Raw genomic sequence first — 24,667 nt, 5'->3', positions numbered from 1 at the left:
CCATTTGGAATTTGTAAGGTTCAAAACTATCTCCAGGTCGGCAGGCAATATTTCACCCTAGATCTTAACTATGAGTTGTCTTTTGGTTTGTGTTTTCATTGAAGTAAATAAAGAAACAGTACCATTGCCTCATGCTGCCAGACCTACCAAATGTCAATTGCAGTTGGAAATAATGCCACCAATTCATTGCACTAACCAAGTGTCAAAGATTAGATTCCTTACAGTGTGGAAACAGGCCATTTGGCCCAACAGGTCCACACAAACTTTCCGAAGAGTAACCCAACCACACCCATTTCCTGGCATTTACACCCTGACTAATGCACCAAACACTATGGGAAATTTAGCATGGCCAATTTACCTTAGCTGCACATCTTTGGACTGTGGGAGGAAACTGGAGCATGCGGAGGAAACTCATGCCCACACAGGGAGAATGTGCAAACTCCACGCAGGCAGTCACCTGAGGCTGGAATTGAACCCAGGCCCCTGGCACCATGAGGCAGCAGTGCTAACCACTGAGCCAATGTGCCACCTGAAGGTAGGATAGTATTGGACCCAAGGATGAAAAGGTAACAGAGGGGATGCTGCTTTTCTGTCAGAAGAGTCAAGCCTGGCTTTAATGCAGTGCAACAATCTGTCAATGATGTGGAAGTAAGCAACTCGCTGGTGAACATAGGCAGCTGGCATTGGTCCTGGGGAAGGTGGGTGAAGCAACAAAATTCCTTTGATGTATTGAAGTAAAGTTAAAATCTTTGAAACAGATGATTTTGATGGGGTTTGACAGGATAGTTACTAAGAGATTGCCACTTTTGGTTGAAGAATTTAGAGTACATATATATCTTAAGTTAGAGGGTCATCATTCAGGACTGAGATAAGGAGACATTTCTTTACTCAAACACCTGTGACTCTTTTTACAATTCTCTACCCCAGAAGATTGTGGTTGTGCAATCATTGAATATACTTAAGGCTGAGATATAGAGATTTTTGGTTTCTCGAGGATTCAAATGATATGTGGAGCAATGAGAAAGTGGAATGATGGCCAAGGATTAGTCATAATCTAGTGAATAATGGATCAGCCTCTGGCATCATTTGGCCTACTCCTGCTCTTACGTTAACTTCATATGGCATTGATGTGATATAGTAAATATCTACTTTATAGAATTAGATACAATGTACAGTACAGAAACATACCATTTAGTTCAACTAGCCTTTGTTCTTCACAAGCCTCCTCCCATTCCGGCTGTCTAACCCAGACTTTTGAACATACCTCAGCATCTCTTGCTTGCACATATTTGTCTAATTTCATTTTGAAAGCATCAACAGTCATTCCCCTGTAATGTTCCTGAGAAACCCCATGTATGATGCAATTTGAGAGTTCAGAGCTCGTTAAAATGGTTAAAACTATTGCACATGCTTCAATTTGGTCTGCAAATGTTAATTTTTGTTATCTATTTTTTGGTATCGATAAATAAATTTGTAATTTCGTGGAAACAGAGGACTTAGAGTCATAGAGATGTACAGCATGGAAACAGACCCTTCGGTTCAACCCGTCCATGCCGACCAGATATCCCAACCCAATCTAGTCCCACCTGCCAGCACCTGGCCCATATCTCTCCAAACCCTTGCTATTCATATACCCATCCAAATGCCTCTTACATGTCGCAATTGTACCAGCCTCCACCACTTCCTCTGGCAACTCATTCCATACACGTACCACCCTCTGTGTGAAAATGTTGCCCCTTAGGTCTCTTTTATATCTTTCTCCTCTCACCATAAACCTATGCCCTCTAGTTCTGGACTCCCCAATCCCTGGGAAAAGACTTTGCCTATTTACCCTATCCATGCCCCTCATAATTTTGTAAACCTCTATAAGGTCACCCCTCAGCCTCCGACGGTCCAGGGAAACCAGCCCCAGACTGTTCAGCCTCTCCCTGTAGCTCAAATCCTCCAACCCTGGCAACATCCTTGTAAATCTTTTCTGAACACTTTCAAGTTTCACAACATCTTTCCGATAGGAAGGAGACCAGAATTGCACGCAATATTCCAACATTGGCCTAACCAATGTCCTGTACAGTCGCAACATGACCCCCCAACTCCTGTTATCAATACTCTGACCAATAAAAGAAAGCATACTAAATTCTTTCTTCACTATCCTATCTACCTGCGACTCCACTTTCAAGGAGCTATCAACCTGCACTCCAAGGTCTCTTTGTTCAGCAACATTCCCCAGCACCTTACCATTAAGTATATAAGTCTTGCTAAGATTTGCTTTCTCAAAATGCAGCATCTTGCATTTATCTGAATTAAACTCCATCTGCTACTTCTCAGCCCATTGGCCCATCTGGTCCAGATCCTGTTGTAATCTGAGGTAACCTTCTTCGCTGTCCACTGCTCCTCCAATTTTGGTGTCATCTGCAAACTTACTAACCTCTTAGGCTCACATCCAAATCATTTATGTAAATGACAAAAAGTAGAGGACTCAGCAACGATCCTTGAAGCACTCCACTGGTCACAGGCCTCCAGTCTAAAAAACAACCCTCCACCACCACCTTCTGTCTTCTACCTTTGAGCCAGTTCTGTATCCAAATGGCTAGTTCTCCCTGTATTCCATGAGATCTAACCTTGCTAATCAGTCTCCTATGGGGAACCTTGTTGTTCTCCTTACTGAAGTCCATATAGATCACATCTACGCAAATTACCTCAACCACTTCCTATGGTCGTGAGTTCCACATTCTACCCAGTTTTTGATATAAAAGTGTTGACTGTAATGGTAGCAAATGGTTTAGCCACTCTGCATTGCATTGGCTGGACCCAACAAAGCACAAATGGCTCCTCACCTGTTCATTAAAGCTACTTACTATTTCATGACCATCCTGGTCTGTAATACAAATTCCAGTTTCTTTGTTACAAAGTATTTTCTTAAATCTCTCTTTCCTTTCTTCTCCACCATCCCTTCAAAGAACAAAATTTGTGGAATTCTTTGCCTCTAAGATTAAGAGGATTGTTCAGCTGCCTCTTTTTCCCCTTCCCTTAACTCACAGACCCAAACTTCTATGCCCTAACCCTAAACCTATATATTCCTTCAGTCATGATTTGGAGATGCTGGTGTTGGACTGGGGTGTACAAAAGTTAAAAATCACACAACACCGCGTTAGAGTTTATTTGGAAGGACTAGCTTTCGGAGCACTGCACCTTCATCAGGTGGTTGTGGAGAATTACTTTGTAGACACTGAATTTGTAGCAAAACCTTTGCTATAAATTCTGTGTCTTGCAATCTTATTCTCCACAAACACTTGATGAAGACGTGGTGCTCCAAAAGCTGGTGCTTCAAAACTATAACCTGGTGTTGTGTGATTTTTAACTACATTCCTCTAGCTTCTCCTTTCATTCCTCTTAACCTCTCAGCTCTTCTTGACAGAAGAATCCAAAAGACCCACTTGTGCTCCCTCTAAATAAAAATGGAAAGAACTAAGAATGCTGTAAATCAGAAACAAAAACAGAAATTGTTGGAAAAGTAAGTTCTGAGGAAAGGTAACTCAATCCAAAACATTAATTCTGCTGTCTCCCTGCAAATGCTGTCAGACCTGCTCTCTCTATCCTAGTCTCACTAAGCAGCTGACCACCCTCCTTTCTTTTCTGGTCCAATATTAGCTGATGTCACTGATGCTTTCTTTCTTGATGTAAAGCTTCCTCACTCCTTTAAATTTGTCATCATCACTCACTCCTTGAAAATCTAAACCTCGACCCTCTCAGTCCTTGCAAATTATACCACTAACACCAACATCATTTCCTCTCTAGAAACATATTATTAATTCTCTCGAAATCCGTGCCAATCTTTTCAGGGGTTCTGTGATTTAATCCTTCCAATCAGATTTTACCACTAGGCACAGTGTTGTTTCACTATTATCAAAGAGACAAATGACATTCCATGTGATTTTGTCAAAGGCAAACTCTCCCATCTGACTCATCATGACCTGCCTAAAGCCTTTGACACCATCCTTCTCCATTTCTTCTTTACTGCCATCCAATTGGGTGAGAACGCTTTCACTTGATTCCCTTCCTATCTATTTGTTATAATTAGTGAATCAAGGGCTCCTGTGTGCAGTGGTAGTGTCCCTACCTCAGGGTCAGAAGACTCACCTGCCCAGAGGTTGGTCATAACTTCTTTGAATGGTTAATTAGAAGTATATATAAGCAGTGAATTAACTTTGTGGCTTCTCTTCCTGCTTCTGTGCCATTAGCTTTGGTGCTCCCCAGTGATCTATGCTGGGCCCCCTTTTATTGCTCATCCATGTGCCGCTTTTCAGTGGCACAATTTAAACATGTATGACTAGATTTTTGCAGAGTTGGGAAGAGTCCACAGACCTTCCATCCCCATCTTCTTCACAATCAATATTTGCCAGTGTGGGAAAGATGGCATTCACACAGGAATGAATCCCGGACTCAATAGAGCCATTTGAACTCAGTGCTGAATTAAAACATGATTTGGAGATGCCGATGTTGGACTGGGGTGTACAAAGTTAAAAATCCCCCTATCCCAGACACGCACACCCTCCCACACTCACATATGCACCCCCTCACAGACTTGTCACTCTACACTCACTACACACACATATACACCCTCTCTCACACTCTCAACCCCCAACCCAGACAGAGACACACACATATATTTTGTGAGGTGAATTTGTACTTGCAGAGTTACATTGTGCTTTGCTCAAAAACTGCATGAATTCATGTAAAACTCTGTTATCTCACTTTTTAGATTAGAATCAATCTAAACATCATGGCATAGGCAGAGAACACAGGGGGCTAACACCTTCAACATATTGTCTAGCTATCACCCATTGTTACAGCTAACCTGAGAAAGCAACTTTTAAAAAAAGGTTTTGTGACTTACACATGAAAGAAATGAAATTATCATGGTATTCGAACAGACGAAAGACTCAACAGACAATCAAGGTATTTTTCAATGTATAATTTCAGTTACATCGCATTGTAAATTTTTGCTATAAATTCTGTGCCTTGGAATTGTGTCCTCCGCTATCACCTGATGAAGGAGTGGCACCCGAAAGCTAGTGTGCTTCCAATTAAACTTGTTGGACTATAACCTGGTGTTGTGTGATTTTTAACTTTGAATTAAAACAGATTGCATTTGGCTATTGCAAGGCTAGTATGTGACTCATATATTCATGTAATAGAAATAAATGCTGTTGAAAGGCAGAAAGAGTCAGTATAATGATCTTGTTTTAAAGTTTCTAAATGCTCTGCGCATTAAAGTTTAAAAAAAGAAAAGGCTGTAATTGTCAGTAAGAGTTAAGAAAACTCTCTGGTGAGCAGCTTTTGTTTTTTAGCTGGGAAGTTTCAATCGAGTGTTTTGGTTGACTTAGTACTTGCTTGCCCTTGGTCCAACCTCCCACCACAGTCCCTCCACTCCCCTACACCCCTGAGTGAAAATCATTCTTTTGGGATACATTTCACTTTATGCTTTATGCTACCATCTTGGTAGCTAATATTCAGCCCACGGTATCAACACTGATTCTATGTCACCACACTCTCTCTCAATTATTCCACTGTCTCTAAATGATCAGACTGCTTGTCTGTCACCTATACTGGATGAGCAGAATATGTCTCCAGCTAAATGTTGGGCAGCCCAAAGACATTTCCTCTGCCATATACTTTGCTTCTGGGCACTGATTCTACCCCTCTCCATGCAAACATCTGATATCAAGCCATGTTCACTCATTAAGTGTGATCTTGAGATAGCTGACACAATCATTCCATCATGAGGACATCTATTTCCACGCATGACATCACTTGAATCTGTTCCTACCCCAACATTTTTGAAACCATTATTTCTCTTTTTGTTATTTCTAGACTTAACAATTTCAATCCACGTCTGGCTGACCTTTCATCACTCACTCTCCTTAATTTGAAACTATCCAAAGTTCAGCTACTCAATGTCCTAACTTGCACCAAGTCCACTCAACAATCACTCCTATGCTCACTGACGTTGTATACATTCCTAATTAGCGAAAGAACTGTTTTGAAATTCCCGTCCTTGGTTGCCATCAATGGCCTCACCTATCCTATCTCTGCAACTTTCTCCATCCCTACTACCTTCCAATACTTTTGCATTCATCTAATTCTGACCTCTTGATCATCCCCAATTACAATGACTGCACTGTTGGCAGATGGGCCATTGGTCGCTCAGACTCTAAGTTCTGTCATTCCCTTTTACAATCATTCTGGCTTTCCAGCTCTCTTTCCAGTCTAAGGATATCTCTGAAAGCTGATCTCTTTAGACATATCCTAAATAATATCAAAATTTGTTTGGTAACAATCATGCGAAGTGTGTTGGGATGTTTTATTATGTTAAAGGATGCATAACCAGCTGTTGTTGTTATTTTATTAATAGATGTCTGCCAAGCTGATAAACTCAACTAAGATGAATCTTCTCCTGAATGAGTACAGAACTGACAATCGTTATAAGGACTACTATGTCAATTTGGTAAGCCAACTGTACAAAGATCTGTCAGTGTGCAGACTTTAGATATTTTCTAATCAACCTGTTCAGAGATATTATTACACATCTCTGAAGCAGGAGGACCTCCTGGCTTAGAGGTAGGGGTACTGTGCCACAAGAGCCCTGCTGTGTTGACTCTGTGCTGTCATTTACTTCGGTTTTTTGCATTATCAGCAAGATTTTATATAGCAGTAACTGAATTAGGTGTCTAATATTTTCCAATCTCTTAATGGTGAAGCAAAGTTTACCTTTATATGGGTACTTCCTATATAAGAATGTCTTGCATGCCAAGATCCAAACTTTTAGTTTATAAGGAAAATCCTGCAGGAACACTGCACTTGCATGTAGTAAATTCTTGTATATTCCAGAATAATTGCATGCGTCAACTTTTAGCAGTCTGCTTTGTGATTGCTAAGCAATTCTTATAGTATTACCCATACATGTTCTCTGAAATGTCTACATCCTGCTCCTTGAATCTTCTCTGTAATCTTTGGAGTTTATAAAATTCACTGAGCATTGTGTGATTTCCCTTCTAATTTCTGAATTCTTTGGGTGCAATTTCTCCCTCCCCAGAGAAAAGGAAGTAATGGGGTCAGTTGGCCCAGGAGAGAAACTTTGCGCACCTCAGTATTAAATTACAGAGCAAGAAGGTCCACTGAGAACTTTCTCAACTCGACAGCAATTAAAGCCCTGAAGTTCCAAATAATCATTGTGCTACATTATAACAAATTCTATTATAAACAAATCATGCGACAAATTAACCACACAAATACCTTAGCTCACCATCTTCCCAAGCTGGCAAAGTTTCTGACTGGGAAAACATGGAGATCTGCCTTCTGGGTTAGGGGAGATTTCAATTGCCCAACTCTGGAGAAAATTGGAGGAGTGGACGAAGGGGCAAGAGGTAGTCCCTGAAAACTGTGGACAGCCCTACCCTGACTCCAAACACCCTGACCATGCCCTATCCCCATGACTCCCACACTGTGACAGGAAGAAGAAACATTTACCTTCTCGCTGCTGGTTCCATTAAGGGTTAGGCTTCAACCAGTGGACTTAGTCAGAAGCAGGTCAGCTCTGATGAGCTGAGTTGTCAATGGTAAGGCCTGTATTGTTTTTAGTTTCTGAGCTGATTGCTGGGCAATCAGGTGAAGTATCTTGTTGGTTGGGATGGGATGTTAGCTACTACCCAATACCCTTGCCCCGATACCTTTAAAGAAAAAGAATGAGAAAATTCTTCTAAATCCAAAAGGGTTTAATATTTTTACATCCCTTTGGTCATCCTTTCATTCTAAGGTTGTGATTTAACCCTTCACTAGAATAACCACTCCATCTGTCTACACCTTCCATTCTCCATGTTTCACTCTCTCTCTCTCTCCTGAAAATATTACAGCTATGAATATTAAATGCAATAGATGCATTGTCATTGGAATCACTTCTGGGGCAGAGTGACCTGTACAAGAGATACCGGAACTCGAGGGGGATCAATATCCTGGTGGGGAGATTTGTTAGATTTACTTAGGAGAGTTTAAATTATTCTGGCAGGGGGGTGGGACCCAAGATAGCAGTGAGACAAAAGTGAAGATTGAGGCTAATACAGAAGTTAGAGAGCAAGTTAAATAGACAGGCAAGCAAGAGCACAGCAAGGAATGAGGGAAGATTTATGAATTACAGTTATAATTGCATTTATTTCAATAAAGAGGCCTAACAGGTAAGGCAGGTGAACCTAGGGCATGGTTGGGAACATGGGACTGGGATATCATAGCTATTATAGAAACATGGCTGAGGGCGGACAGAACTGGCAGCTCAATGTTCTAGGATACAAATGCTATTGGAAGGGGAAGCAAGGGGGGGGGGGGGGGGGGGGCTGGGGGTGGTGGTGGGGGGATGGTATTAGGGATAACATCACGGCAGTAATTAGGATATTCCTGAGGGATCATCCAGTGAAGCTATATGGGAGGAACTGAGATATAAAAAGGGGGTGGTCACTTTGATGGGGTTGTTTTACAGGCTCCCCAATAGTCAGCAGGAAATTGAGGAGCAAATATGTAAGGTGATTGCAAATAGCTGTAAGAATAATAGAGTTGTAATAGTAGGAGATTTTAACTTTCCAAACATAGACTGAGACTGCCATTGTGTTAAGGACATGGATGGGGGATAATTTACTAAGTGTGTTGAGGAAAACTTTCTCAATCACATGACCCTACTAGAGTAGCATGAAAACTTGACCTCCTCTTGGGAAATAAGTCAGAGCAAGTGACTGAGGTGTTAGTGGGGCAGCACTTTGGGACCAGAAACCATAATTCCATTAGTTTTAAAATAGTTTTAAAATAAAACGTAAAAGGAACGCTCTGGTCAACAAGTTAAAGTTCAAAATTGGGACAAGGCTAACTTTGACAATGTTAGACAATCAAAAGTTGGTTAAGGAAGGCTCTTCACAGGTAAAGGGATGTCTGGCAAATGGAAGGCTTTCAAGAGCGAGATAATGAGTTCAGGGCCAGCATGTTCCTGTGTGAAGGGCAAGGCTGGCAGGATAGGGAACACTGAATAACTAGAGATATTGAAGCTCTGGTCAAGGAAAAGAAGGAAGCATATGTCAGGTATAAACTGCTGGGATCAAATGAGTCCCTTGAGTATAAGGGGTTTAGGAATAAACTTAAGAGGAAAGCTAGGGAACTCAGGAAATAAATAATTATATCTTGAAATGAGTCCACATTACAGAAGAGGAAGTGTTGGAGATCTTAAAACACAAAGGTAGATAAATCCCCAAGATCTGATCAAGTGTATTCAGGTAGGAAGATGGGAAAGAATCAGCAAGCCTCCTTGCTTGAGATATTGGCATCATTGATAGCCATGGGAGAGGTGCCGGGAGACTGGAGGGTTGTGCCACTACTTAAGAAAGGCTGCAATGAAAAGCCAGGGAACTATAAACCAGTGAGCCTAACATCAGTGGGGGATAAGTGGTTGCAGAGGATTCTGAGAGACAGGATCTACAGAATTTGGAAATGCAAGGACTGATTAGAAATCGTCAACATGGCTTTGTGCGTGGGAAATCATGTGTTACAAATTTGATCAAATTTTTTGATGAAGTGACCAAGAAGATAGATGAAGGCAGAGTGGTATTCACTGTCTACGTGAATAACAAGACCGTCAACAAGGCTCCACATGATAGACTGATTATCAAGATCACATGGGATTCAGGAAGATTGGATACATGATTGTCTTGAAGGTGAGAGGCAGAGAGTAGTGGTAAAGGGTTGTTGTTCAGTCTGGAGGCCTGTGACCAGTGGTGTGCGGCAAGGATTGGTGCTGGGTCCACTGTTGTAATTGATATAAATGTTTTGGTTGAGAGTATCGGAGGCATGGTTGGTAAGTCTGTGGGCAACACAAAATTGGTGGTGTTGTGTACAGCAAGAAGGTTAACTAAGAGTACAAGGGGATCTTGATCAACTGGGCCAGTGGGTCAAATAATGTGAGATGGAGGTTAATTCAGATAAATGAAAGGTGTTGCATTTTGCTGAGACAAACTAGGACATGATTTACACTGTTAATGGTATGGCCCTAGGGAATGTTTTTGAACAGAGAGACCCTAGGGGTGCATGTACATAGTTCCTTGAAAATTGTGTCACAGGTTGACAGGGTGGTGAAGAAAGCATTTGGCACGCTTGCTTCATTGGACAGAGCATTGAGTACAGAGTTAGGATGTCATATTACAGCTGTACAAGACATTGGTAAGGCCACTTACACTGTACTGCGTACAATTCTGGTTGTTCTGCTACAGGAAGAATGTTATTAAACTGGAAAGGTTGCAAAAAATTTAATTACCAAGACTGAAAGGTATGGGTTATAAGGAGAGGTTGGATAGACTGGAGCTTTCTTCCCTGGAATGTAGGAAGCTGAGGGATGACCTTATTGAGATTTATAAAACCATGAGGGGTATGAATAGGGTGAATGGCTAGGATCCTTTTCCCAGGGGAGGGGAGTCCAAGACTAGCAGGCATAGGTTTAAGATGAGAGGGGAAAGATTTAAAAATAACTTAAGGGGCAACTTTTTTACACAGAGGATATGTATAAATGGAATGAGTTGCCAGAGGAAGAGGTAGCGGTGGGTACAATTACCACATTTAAAAGGCATTTGGACAGGTACATGCATAGGAAAGGCTTAGAGGTTATAGGCCAAATGCATGCAGGCAAATCAAACTAGTTCAGTTTTGGAAACCTGGTCAGTATAGACAATTTGGGCCAAAGGCCTATTTCCATGCTGTATGCCTCTATGACTTGATAACTGCATGAAATGCATTTCTCACCAAGGTCAGTTTTCTTTTGTTCATTCACTGGATGTTGATGTTGAATGGCTTGGCCAGCATTTAATTTCCATTCATAATTGTCCTGGAGAAATGATGATGAACTACTTTCTTGAACTGCTCAGTCCATAAGTATAGGTACTGTTAGGAAAGGACTTCCAGGTTTTAGACGCAGTGAAGGGCAAGCAGCATTGCTCCAAGGCAGGGGAACTTGCGGGTGGGGATATTCCCATTTATCTGCTGTACTTGTTGTTTTAGGTGGAAGGGGCATGGGTTTGGAAAGTGGTTTCTAAGGAGTCTTGGTGAATTGCTGCCATGCATCTTATAGATTGCACAGTAGTAGCTCTCTGTACATCAGTGGTGAAGGGAGTACATATGGAAGTTGCTAGACAGCTGCCAATTAAGTGGGTTGCTGTGTTCTGGATGGAATTAATCTTTTCAAGTGTTTTTGGAGTTGCATTCATCCAGACAAATGGGGAGATATTCCATCACAGTCCAACCTATGCCATGCTGATGGTGGACTGGCTTTGAGGAGTTAGGAGATAAGTTATTTGCCATAAAATTTCTTGTAGCCACAGTATTTATATGGCTTGTCCAGTTCAGTTTCTAGAAAATAGTGATCCACAGGATGTTGTTAATGGGGTGGTATTTATTGATAGTAATAACATTGAATGTCAAAGGTTGGGTTCTGTTTTGTTGAAGACAGATATTGCCCAACATAAATGTTACTTAACACTCCTCAGTCTGAGCTGAACATTATTCATGTCTTTCTGTATTTGGTTAAAAGTCACATGACACTCATTCTAAGTGATTAGAGACTTAACAGCCATCTATGTTTGTCTAATACATCGCATCAGTTGCATGACATTTTGATATTTTACTTATAAATTCTGGGTCCAATGTATCCTGCTCCACTAGCTCCCTGATGAAAGAGCAGTGCTCGAAGTTTGTACGGTGTTGTGTGATTTTTAACTTTGTCCACCCCCGTCCAACACCAGCACTCCACATCATTTCTGCATTTGGAATGGACTTTGTCAATATCTGAGGATTCGCAAATGGTGCTGATCATTTCTATTTATTTTCTTTCTTCAGCTTATCCCCTTAAATGCGTTCCTGCTTTTCATTTCAATTGTTTTATATGATTGTAAGCTCCACATTCTAACTGCTTACTAGTTAAAAATGCTTCTCCTGATTTCACTATTGGATTTTTTAATGACAGTATTATATTTCTGGCCAATCGCTTTTCCGTGGCCTACAAATGGAAGCATCTTTTCTATGTTTCCGATCAAAATTCTTCACAAATTTGAGACCATGAATAGGTCATCAGTCAGTCTTCACCCCATCGAGACTAATCATTCTGGTAGATGTAGCCCCTTAGTTTTGTTTTGTAGACTATAAGAAATACGACCAACTATAGGCTGTTCAGCCCCTCAAGCCTTCTCTGCCATTCAGTAGGATCATGGCTGATCCAATACTTTTCGTGTACACTTTCCTGCTCTTTCCACATAACTCTTGATTCCCCTACACATTAAGAATCTTTCACAGCTGTCTGTGGCAAAGAGTTTCAAAGACGCTCAGCCCGCTGAGAGAAGAATTCCTCCTCATCTTGATCTTAAATTGGTGTCTCTTAAGTCTTAGGTGATGCCTTCTGGTCCCAGAGTGTCCCATGATGGGAAATATCTTCTCAGTACTTCCCCTTAAGAACTCTACATGTTTCAATGAGATCATCTCTCATTCTTCTAAATTTCAATGAACAGAGTTTAACTTTTGCTTGTAAGAAAATGCTTCCATATCGATGATTATCCTAGTGAACCTTCTTTAAACTGCCTCCAATGATATTATATATTTTATTTAAGGGGACCAAACTGCTTACAGTATTCCAGGTATGATCTCACCAGCATTTTATACAAATGCAGTAAAGACTTCCCTCCTCTTACACTCTAATCCCTTTGAAATAAAGGCCAACATTTAATTTGCCTTCCTAATTATCTGCTTTATCTGTGTGCCAGATTTGTGTTTTGTGCACAAGTACCCCTTCTTGTAAATTCTACGAAATTGTGAGTCCAGTGTCATTATGACCATTTTAGTGATGTGGAAGTCAGGATTGTGCATGGTCAGAGGATATGGGATTTTTTTTATAGATTGATATTCAATCATCATTCAATATTTTTTCTGACACTGTACTTTGTTTAAGTATGATGACTTTGATACATTTGTTTTGATATCAGCTACACAAAAATTACATTCTGATGTTAAACCAGTGCTTTCAGAATACCACCAACTATAAAGATAGATTATTTTTCAATATGTTAACTTCTTAAATTTAATGTATGTAGGCTAAGCATATGTTGTTTGTTGTTAACTGTTAGTGGTCAGTCTTCATTAACTCTTTTATCTATACAACTCTCTTACCTGTCTCTGTTATCTTTAGAAACCACATATCAACCAATCAGCAATGACAGTCCATGCTAATTTTTCTCTTCAACGAACTTACATCATTTTTCGAACACTGGGACTTCGACACTTGACCGTTGTTGACTTGAGAAATCGTGTCCTTGGCATCATTACACGAAAAGATCTGATGCCATTCCGCCTTGAAGAGAAACTACTTCAATCTGAGAATTTGGAATCAGACAATGGTAGAAGATAAAAATGTTCTGATGGAAATCTTTACATATTACTGTTTCTGTGTAAATCACAAAGGCTGTTTAAGACAGGAAAGGAATTCTAAATGTGTAGAATTGTTCTTGATACGTTGTCTATATAACATCCTCACAACTTCCAATTTCTGCTTTTTAAAATTTTGCTTTGTCATAGTCTTCACTTTCAGGGTTTCTCCAAACAGCTTTTTTAATATCCCTTTTGAATAGCAATTTATTAGGGTGATGTTATATACGGAGATTATCTTCAGAAGATGTTCTCCAGCAGGGGATATCTTTTAACCAGCCTTGTAAAGAACTATGGTAAATTTCCTGTGAGCTTGTGTTTTTCAATGATTGTAATTCCATGTTTTGATAATTGTTGTACAAATTTATGGGGTAAATAGTTAAGAATGCTTTAGTGAAGAAAATGATTTAACTTAGGAATATTTTGCCTCAATTTCCCAGCAATCATGAATGTTTTAGTTTGACCTTTTCTTTCTAATTTATCAAATTGGCATGTTTCTATGAAGTAAACAATATAATGCAAAACCTATGCGAAATGGTAGATCTTCTAATCTATTATTCATAATCTGAAATATATTTTACAACCTGGGTGCTATGGACCATAAATGTTAAATACATAATTAATACCATTCTATCTATACATTACAATTAGCTTTGCTATTTTACATTAACTTTTATGAATTTGTTTCTAGTTGTTGATAAATTATGAAAATTGAAAGTAATATGAAATTGTACTTAATTTTTAATGGGAAAATACATTGAGAAATTAATATAAATTAAAGCACGACTATAAAAACTTCAGATGACTGATACTTAAGGGAGTTTGTGCTGGCTTTTGGAGAATAATTAGTTTGGAGACATTTATGCATATTACTTAAATTATTATTTGTTTTGAAATATTTGTGTGTAGTATATTCCTGGAAAAGCAGTGTCCCAGTAACCTTGGTCTTTGATGAGGAGAAAGGATGGCAAGAGAAGTTGGACATGGCTGTTAGCAAGTGACAGCTCACTTAAGTTAATTATTGCCAAAGGCCTCTGGCTGTACTGGTGCCATCCCAGTTCCTCACTATCTTTAATGTCATCTCTGTCATCTTTATCTCACTGTTGGAGATTTTGACCCAGTGGCGAGTCTGGTTGCCATCCCTGCTACAAAGCAAATTCAGGTAGCAAATTCAGCAAGTCTCAAGAGTATGGCTTGGCTGCATTGGAGGACCACTTGCAATCTTTTCCATAGAGTAGAAACTTGGTTTGTACACTCTGTTATGAGTGCACAACACAGATGTATGCTCAACACTCATCTTTATTAGGTCAATCTAAAATGACTACTATGGGGCCCACACAAACTGCAGGCAGAGATCATGTGACTATGGCTAGGGAGAATATTTGCACAAGATCGAAGTGTGTTTCGATTGAAATACCTTGCACGCTATTTCACCATATTTCAGCCCTTTGATTCAAATTTTGCTTAATAGAAAAGTAAAAGACCATGAAAGCTTGACATAAATAAAACAAAGATTTGTGGATGCTGGAAATCTGAAACAAAAACAGAAATTGCTGGAGAAACTCAGCAGATCTGGCAGCATCTGTAGGGAGAAACAGAGTTACCATTTGGGATCCAGTGACCCTTTTCTGGCTCTGAATAGGGGGTGAATGTTCAAAGTAAACCAGTTGCAACAGTATAATCTGTAATTTAAAGAAATGACCATCCAGGCAATTACCTTGCTCCCTGTGCACATCACTGAAATTAAACAGGGAATATTAACACATGCAAATATTGAGTATTTTTAGTAATTGCACATTCAAAGTTCTTCAGTTTCGTCACATCCAGTTGTGAAAAACAATTAAACAATTAACTGGAGCAATGGGCTCCACAAATATCTCCATACTCAACGATAGAAGAGCCAGCACTTCAGTGTAAATGACAAAGCTGAAATATTTGTAACGGTCTTTAGGCTGAATCATCAAATAACTGATCCACCTTGGGTACTTCTGAGATCCTCATCATCACAGATGCTGATCCTCAGCCAATTGCATTCATCAGACACTTACACGTTGCAGGTTAAAGACATCTGTATATGTAAATTCTGGACGTGTATCTCAGGCAATGACCAACTATGTTGATCATAACCCTGGCCACAAGAAATCTGGACCATGACATTGATCAATATAAATTCATTCTAGTAATCTCTGAAGGGCAAAAGTAATCATAAGTGAAATTTAATGAGCCATCTGCAGTAAGCAAATCGCCAACATATTCCAAGGTCTCATTGACTGCACAAGGCTTGGAGGTGCTCTTATCACGCACAAAACTGAGAGTTATTTCACAATAAGTAATAACCAGTGCAATGTTGCCTTTCTTGTGACATGGCGGGGTGGAGTGGAATGAGGTGTAATTGATCACTCTGAAAATTTCCTACAGCATCTATCTGAGTAAGGTCTGCAATGTTAAAGCTTCATGTAAAGATATCCCATTGTCCTCATTACCAGAGGCCTCCATATACCAATATCTGGATGATTATACTAAACTGTCATTTGCATGTGCTGTAACTGTTGATTGATCATATTACTAAGGAGCTGCTTTGCTGATACTCCCCACATAGGCTCATTGCAACTAATAAGCAATGCAACTAGTGGATTTAGGTTGAACTGTTGTTGCCTCTGTGGCTGCTGTGTAATAAATAGCCACATGTACCTCGAAGTCCATGAGCAAGCAGCAAATTCCAGCAGTTGCTGAACAGCCTCCAAACACAGATTTGCAGCAAAATGTCATCTCATGACGTGGAGGAATTGCAGGAATTGCACAGAATGGAATCTCCTCCAAATATGTGAGTCTCAGTGCCCCTGCTAAATAGGGATGTTGTGGGACATGATCATAGAATTGTATCATCAGCTGGAGCATTCATTGAGAAGTGTACTTTAGATCATGCACTAGGAGTAGTGACAGCACCATCTCATGACACCACTGACTTCATGATGAGAAAAGGGTAACGTTTGACTCATCTGTGATTTTTGCAATCACATTTTAGAAATCTGCACGAAGTACCCTTGAAGTCTGCTGTTTCATTCCAGGGGCTACATTCCTTAAAGGATGGTCATGGGGAGACAAGGACTGCCATCTGCAAACGTGACTGATGAATCTGACCCCAACTGAGATTGATCTGAGGAATTAAAATATGTTTCAAAAATAAAAATAAACTTCTTGCTTGTGTCTTCCACTTCTTCCTATCCTTTTGCCATTTCAATTTTAATAACAACATGAATAGAAAAATAATCTTTAACTTTCCATTCAAGAGAATACTTAGGAAGCCACCAATCATTCTCAAGGAAAACCTTTATTCTCTTCCATCCACATTGTTCTCCTTGTTCAAGTCCAAGGAGTGTGGATTCAAGGTTCTCTGATTACGTCTTGTTCAGCTGTTCATCATAAAATATGGCTGGATAATATGAAGTGCCAATGACTTCACTATCCTTCAATTAACTGTACCACCTTGTCCCTCAACCATTGTTGGAGGATAGTCCTAGAAGGCAAGTCAAAGCCAACAACTTACAGTTTTATAAGTTCTTTTATATGGTTTAATAAACCAAGAAAGTTCACAGGAGCTTCAGCAAACAAGTTTTGATACCAGATTACATGCAGAGATGTTATCTCACATGGCCAAATGCGTGTTAAAGAAGAGAGTGGGTTAGAGAAGTTGTCTGACAGATTAATTGAGTTCTTTGGCAAGGTGACACAGGCAATGGATGAGGGTAATGTTGTGGATGTTGTATATTTTAACTTTCAGAAAGCATTTGAAATGGAGCCATATAGCAGATTCGTTAGCCAATTAGAAATGTTTGGGTACTTGGCAACTTAAATTAGAAGTTGGCTAAAAGATTGGAGATGAGTTGAAGGCGTGTTCTCCAGGGATTGGTGTTGGGACCTTTGTCTTTTCTGATCTGTTTAAATGAATTAGAGATGGGTATTAAGAGGAAAATTCCTAAATTTGTGGATGATACTAAGCTAAGGTGAATAATGAATTGTGAAGGTAATGCTGAGTGACTTCAGAGGGACATTAATAAATTGGTCAAAAAGACAGACACCTGGCAGATGAATTTCAATGCAGAGAAATGTGGGTAATGCACTTTAGTAGAAGAAACACAAAGAGACAATACCGGCTTGATGGTACAACTTTAAGGGGAGTACTAGAGCAGAGGGACCTTGGGGTTCATGAGCACGATTTTCTAAAGGTGGCCAGGCAAATTGAAATAGATGTTAAGAAGACTTATAGGATCTTTGGATTTTTAAATGAAGACATACAATATAAAAGCAAGAACATATTTGTACACCTCTACAAATAAGTGGTCAGGCCACATTTGGAGTATTGTATTCAGTTCTGGGCACCTTAGAGAAAGATGGATGTTAAAGCCTTGGAGAAAGTTCAAAGCAGACTTACGAGAATGATACCAGGAATGAAGAATTATTGATGCAAGGAAAGATTAGAGAAATTGGACTTATTCTTGGAGCCGAGAAGATTAATAGGTGACCTTACTGAGGTTTTCAAAATTATGAACAACTTTGATAGGGTAAAGAAGGATGTTCTGTTTCCATTAATAGCGTCAAGACTGCCAACAAGACAGCTAGTTGTGAGATGATGACAAACTTCTTTACACAGAGAGTTGTAAGGATTTGGAATATGTTGCATTGGAGAGTGTTGGAAGTGGATTCTCTCAGAAGTTGTAAAAGAGAGCTGAATATATATATATTTAAAAGTGATGTATTTAGAGGGCTACCGGGATAGGGCTAGAGAATGGGGTTAACTGGGTAGCTCTTTTGGGAGCCGGACATAGCAGATTTGTAAAGGACCAGATTTGGAGATATATAGGAATTTTGGAGAGTTGTAGGGTTAGAGGAGGTGACAGAAATAAGGGAAGTGTGGTGCTATGGAGGAATTACAAAGTATTATTGAGAATTTTAAAAATGGAGACATTTCAAGGCCGAGAACTAGTATAGGTTAGCGAGCCCAGGAATGATTTGTGAATAGAACATGGTTCAATTTATGATATAGGCAGCAGAAGTTTGGATAAGGTCATGGATATGGTGAAAGGCATGAGGCTGGCCATTAAGTAGTCACTGGATGTATTCCTCAACCATATCCACCTGCTTAAATCTTTTTCCACCTTCTCCTCTCTCAACTCAAGAACTGCAGGGAGGGGATTGGAGGAGCAGGAAGTGGGAGGTGGTCTAGAGGGACAGGGAACAACAGAAGAGGTTTTTCAGGGGCTGGGAGCATGAGGAGGGTTCTGGAGAGCAATCCGGGACTGGAGGGTTAGAAAATGTTAGCCTGGTCTGGAGGGATAGCGAGTGCAAGGAATGTTTGGAAGAGCAAGGAAAGTGAGCAGGATCTGCAGAGTTTTGGAGGAACAAACTCAGGAGGAAGGGTTTGGAGGATCTTTGGAGGGGTTTGGGGTTTGGAGAGAGCATGCGCAGCATTTGGAAGGGTAGGGAGCATGAGGAGGGTCAGGAAATAGGAGCTGTGTCTGCAGTGACAGTGAGTGTGAGGAGGTGCAGTCATACAGTCACAGAGGTCTACAGCACAGTAAAAGGCCTTTCAGCCCATCATGTCTGTGCCAATCCAGAGCAACCACTAGCTATCCTAATCCAATTTTCCAGCACTTGCCACTTGTATGTATGGTGAATGTACATCTAAATATTTCTTAAATATTATGAGGGCTTCTGCCTCTAGCATCCTTGCAGGCAGTGAGCTCCAGTTTCCCAAAACCAAAAAAGGTTTTCTCACAACTCTTTGAAACTTCCTGTCCCTTACCATAATTCTATGTTTCCTGGTCATAGACTCATAGAATCCCTACAGTGTAGAAGCAGGTCATTCGGCCCACTGACCCGCTGAAGGGCACCCCACCCAGACCCAGCCTCAATCCTATCCCTGTAACCCTGCATTTCCTCTAGCTAATCCACCAAATCTGCACAACTTTAGATTATGGGAGGAAACCAGAGCACCCGGAAGATTCATTTATTCCTCTATCAAGATGAAACTTCCTTCATGTCTACCCTATCAATGCCGTTCATAATTTTACACACCTCAAACATGTTCTCTGTCAATCTCCATTGCTTTATGGTTAATAATTCCAGTCTGTCCCACCTGTCTTCATAACTGAAGTCTCCAACCAGGCAATATCCTGTAAACCTTCTCTGCACCATCTCCAGTGCTATCACATCCCTCCTATGATATGGATTCCAAACTGCACACAATGTTTTACCAATGACAACTAATGTTTTATACAGTTCCAGCACCATACTCATAAACTCTATGCTTTAGCTAATAAACACAAGTATACCATATGTCTTCTTAACCACTTTATCTACCTGTCTTGATACCTTAAGGAATCATAAGATTATAAGACCATAAGACATAGGGGCCGAAATTAGGCCATTCAGCCCATTGAGTCTGCTCTGCCAATCAATTATGGCTGATAGGTTTCTCAACCCCATTCTCCCGCTTTCTCCCTGTAACCCTTGGTCCCCTTGATACTCAAGAACCTATCTATCTCTGTCTTAAGTATACTCAATGATCCGGCCTCCACAGCCATCTGTGGCAATGAATTCCATAGATTCACTATACTCTGGCTGAAGAAGTTTGTCCTTATCTCTGTTCGAAAAGACCACCCCTTTACTCTAAGGTTGTGCTCTTGTGTCCTAGTCTCTCCTACTAATGGAAACTTCTACTCTGTCCAGGCCATTCAGTATTATGTAAGTTTCAATTAAATCCCCTCTTATTCTTCTAAACTCTGTCAAGTAAAGACCCAGAGTCCTCAAACGTTCTTCATATGTTAAGCTTTTCACTCCTGGGGCCATTCTTGCAAACTTCCTCTGAACACGCTCCAGGGTCAGTACATCCTTCCTGAGCTATGGGGTCCAAAACTGTGCACAATACTCCAAATGTGGTCTGTGACCAAAGCCTTATAGAGCATCAGAAGTACGTCCCTGCTTTTATATTCAAGTTCTCCCAAAATAAATGCCATTATTGCATTTACCTTCCTATCTACTGACTCAACCTGCAAGTTTACCTTGAGAGAATCCTGGCCTAGAACTCCCAAGTCTCTTTGCATTTCATACTTTTGAATTTTCTCCCCATTTAGAAAATAGTCCATGTCACTATTCTTCTTACCAAAGTGCACATTTTTTCACATTATACTCCATCTGCCACTTCTTTGCCCACTCTCCTAACCTGTCCAAATCTTTCTGCAACTTCCCTGCCTCCTCAATACTACCTGTCTCTCTATCTATCTTTGTATCGTCTACAAACTTGGCCAGAATGCCCTCAGTTTCTTTATCGAGATTGTTAATGCATAAAGTGAAAAGTTGTGGTCCCAACACTGAGTCTTGCAGAAAACCACTTGACACCGGCTGCCATCCTGAGAAGGACGCTTTTATCCCCACTCTCTGCTTTCTTCCAGACAGCTGAGTTTCTATCCATGCTAGTACTTTGCCTCTAAAACCATGGGCTCTTATCATACTTAGTAGACTTGTGTGCGGCAACTTGTCAAAGGCCTTCTTGAAGTCCAGGTAGATAACATCCATTGCATCTCCTTGGTTTACTCTGTCCGTTACTTCCTCAAAGAATTCTATTAGATTTGTCAGGCGTGACCTCCCCCTTGATGCAACATACTGATGTTGCCCTATTTTGCCATACAAGTATTCAGAAATCTCATCTTTCACAATGGATTCCAGAACCTTACCCACAACCAAGGTTAGGCTAATCAGTCTACAAATTACCGTCTTTTGCCTTATTCCCTTTTTCAGTGAATGTCACGTTAACAATTTTCCAGTCCTCTGAGACCCCCCCCTTATTCTAGTGATTCCTGAAAGATAATCACTAACACCTCCAATACCTCGTCAGCTTTCTTTCTTAGAAGTCTGTGGTATGGCCTATCTGGTCCCAGTAATTTATCCATCTTCAGGCCATTCAGTTTTTCTAGCACCTTTTCCTTGGTGATGGCCATCATACTCGGCTCTGCCCCCTCACTCTCTTGAATTTTGGAATATTACTTGTGTCTTCCACTGAGAAGACAGACACAAAGTAATTATTCAGTTTGTCAGCCATATCCTTACTCCCCACCACTATCTCTCCAGCATCATTTTCCAGCAGCCCAATGTCCAATTTTGCCTCTCTTTTTCCCTTTATATATCTAAAGCAACTCTTCCAGTTTTCCTTTATATTACTGGCTAGCTTCCTCCTTACTTCTTTTTTTGTTGCCCTCTGTTGGTCTTTGTAAACTTCCCAATCCTCTGGTTTCCGCTGCCTTTCGCTATATTATATGTTTTCTCGTTTGCTTTTATGCTATCCCTGACTTCCCTGGTCAGCCAGGGTTGCCTCATCCTCCCTGTACCATGCTTCTTATTCCTTGGGATGAATCTCTGCTGTGTCTCCTGAATTACTCCCAGAAACTCCTGTCATTGCTGTTCCACTGTCCTTCCTGCTAGGCTCCTCTACCAGTCAATCCTACCCAGCTCCTCCCTCATGCCTCTGTAGTTGCCTTTATTCAGCTATTGTTACCTCTGATTCTATCTTCTCCCTCTCAAATTGTAGAGAAAATTCAATCATATTATGATCACTACCTCCAAGGGTTCCTTCACCTTCAGCTTCCTTATGAAGTCTACCTCATTGTACAACATTAAATCCAGTATTACCTGTTCCCAGAGCCAGAGTACATGATCACCAATGTCCTTCTGATCCTTGGTGCCTCCAAGGGTTCTACCATTCATCATGTATCCCTGGCTTTGTTTGTCCTGCCCAAGTCCATCACCTCACATTTATCTGGATTGAATTCTATTTGCCACTTGTCAGCCCATCTGACCAGCCAGTCCACATCATCCTAAGATTATCCTCCTTAAGAATTAGTACCACACAAATATTTGCTTTTATCACAAACTTAGTGATCAACCAACCTACATTCAAGCCTAAATGATTTATACAAACCAAAAAACAACTAGGACACCAATACTAGAGCACTGTAGGAGCCCACTGGACATAGATGGAAAAACACCCCTCAACCAGCACCCTCTGCTTCCTGATACTCAGCTAATTGTTGATATAATTTGCATAATTCCCTTGTATCCCACTGACTCTTTACACTGCTATCAGTACCCAATGCAGAATCTTATCAAACACTTTGCTGAAGTCAGAGCGGACTACATCAACAGCATTGCCACAATCTACACTCCTAGTCACCTCTTTGAAAACTTAATCCAGTTGGCCAGATGTATCCACCCCTTGAAAAACCATGATGACTGTTCTGATTAATTTCTGCCTCTCTGAGTGCGAATTAATTCTGTCCATTGGAATTGCTTCTAATAGTTTCCCCACCTCGGTGGTTAGACTGACGGGCCTGCAGTTTCTGGGTTCATCCCTTGGTCCCTTTTTGAATAAAGCTACCACAGTTGAGGTGGCCGGGCATGAGTGAACACAATTCTAATGGTGCTGGGAAAATGCCATTCAGTCAACTCTGTTTGCACTGGCTCTTCAAATGAGTATCATGACTTAGTGCCATTCTTTTGCCTTGTCCATTTGTGACCCTGCACATTGTTTTGATTCAAGTTTCTACTCAAGACAGCATTAGATAAATATTTGGATTAAAATGGTGCACAGGGTTATGGAGAAAAGGTAGTAGATTGCCACAAAGTAATCAAATGGGTGCAGACATGATAGAACATATGACCTCCTCTATGTTTCCATGAAATCGAACAAGTAAAGGGGAATCAAGAATTTCTTTTCCACTAAGACTGCGATTGCATGTTTTATTCTTCTGGTATTTCTTCCCCTTTCCTTGTACAGGCTAAACCATCTAACAGCAACCCCTGTTGGAGCCCAGAAGCTTATCTTACTCCCAAGACTCTGCACCATTGCCCTCATTCCTACTAAACAGAAAATAACCTAACCTCATTTCCAGCATCAATTCTAGCTGCAAGGAAAGGTAATTTCTTTTCCTCACATGCTGATTTGGTGTGATTTTCTATATAATATGTCATATATACCACAGAACCATGGGTTGCCATTGAGACAGATATCTGGAAGTTTATTAACAACGAACAGTTTACATTAATATGTCTGCATTCTGTTTTTACTTCAACTTCAAACATATTATATGCATAATTGACTGGTTGTCTAACTCGTTGCTGTTCAGAAAATAAGATGGGGACCTTTTATGCTGGAGTGTCACATAACATTTTTAAAAGTATAGTATATTCGCGAGGTCTGTACAATAATTCATCAAGTACAGGTCTCCTCCTTTCAGTCATTATTAAACCCATACCTTAAAAACTCTACATTTGAGTTCTCTTACACGTGATTGTCTACTATCCTTGTTAACCAGATTCTTGAAAACATTTTTATGCCTTTGCAATTGATGCTGAACTTTCACATATCTTCCTTTTGAATCTTTCCAATTTAGCTGCTGCACACTCCACAGCACTGAAATCATCCTCACCGAAACCATTATTAACATCTTTCTTTAATGTTGTGTATTGTAACTCATTGTCCTCTTCTTCCTGTCTACAACCTTTTACATGTTTGACTGTAGTACCCTCCTTCAATTCATTGGACAGTCCTTGCTCAATTCTTGCTGCCTATTTGATTGTAGCCATATCTTTTCTCTTTGTCCCACATTTTTATTGATGAAGTGCTCCAAGAGTCTATCTCTAGTTTTCTGCTGTTCCTCAGTTCTGTGCTACTCCCTTACTGATTTCATTTGTAAACATAGGATTAGTTGTCTCATTCATGCTTATGACACTGTGCATGTTTCCCATCTATCTGGATGCCTTTTGTTGCCACTGTGTTGTCCAAATGCAGTCATGGATGAGTGGTAATTTCCTAATGCCAAATGTTGGAAAAGGTGAGATATTTAAAAAATCTTCCATAAACTCACTTGATCTCCCAGCCACTCTCTCAAGCTATTTGTAATCCCATCCTATTTAACACTGAATTCTGTACATAATCCACATTCTTTCAGTTACGATAATGATCTGCTTCCACCTTTGGACTTACCTCCGCTCTTCCTGAAATATTCTTTTCTTCATCACAATCAGACTTAACTATTTAGATATTCTCCTGCCTGGATACCTATCCTTCACTTTCCATAAACTTTAACTCATCAAAAGCTTTATTTACCACATGCTAACTCAAGAA

The 24,667-nt window shown here is 40.3% G+C and overlaps 1 protein-coding gene across 1 annotated transcript in view; it reads left to right on the top strand.

The window, feature by feature from the left end:
• The window catches only part of LOC122549475 (chloride channel protein C-like), a 131,070-nt gene extending 116,795 nt beyond the window's left edge, over positions 1 to 14,275 (top strand). Inside the window, exons 15-16 of the mRNA XM_043689335.2 lie at positions 6,413 to 6,505; positions 13,253 to 14,275. Coding sequence (XP_043545270.1) covers positions 6,413 to 6,505; positions 13,253 to 13,471 — 312 coding nt within the window. The 3' untranslated portion in view covers positions 13,472 to 14,275. The remainder of the gene's footprint in view (positions 1 to 6,412; positions 6,506 to 13,252) is intronic.
• Positions 14,276 to 24,667: the final 10,392 nt, after the last annotated feature.

The sequence above is a fragment of the Chiloscyllium plagiosum genome, unplaced genomic scaffold (assembly GCF_037043375.1).
Source record: "Chiloscyllium plagiosum isolate Xiang-an unplaced genomic scaffold, Cpla_swu_hap1 HiC_scaffold_4, whole genome shotgun sequence".
Classification (NCBI taxonomy): domain Eukaryota; kingdom Metazoa; phylum Chordata; class Chondrichthyes; order Orectolobiformes; family Hemiscylliidae; genus Chiloscyllium; species Chiloscyllium plagiosum.
Note: the sequence above shows the minus strand (reverse complement) of the source record. Positions and strands in the feature narration are given on the sequence as shown.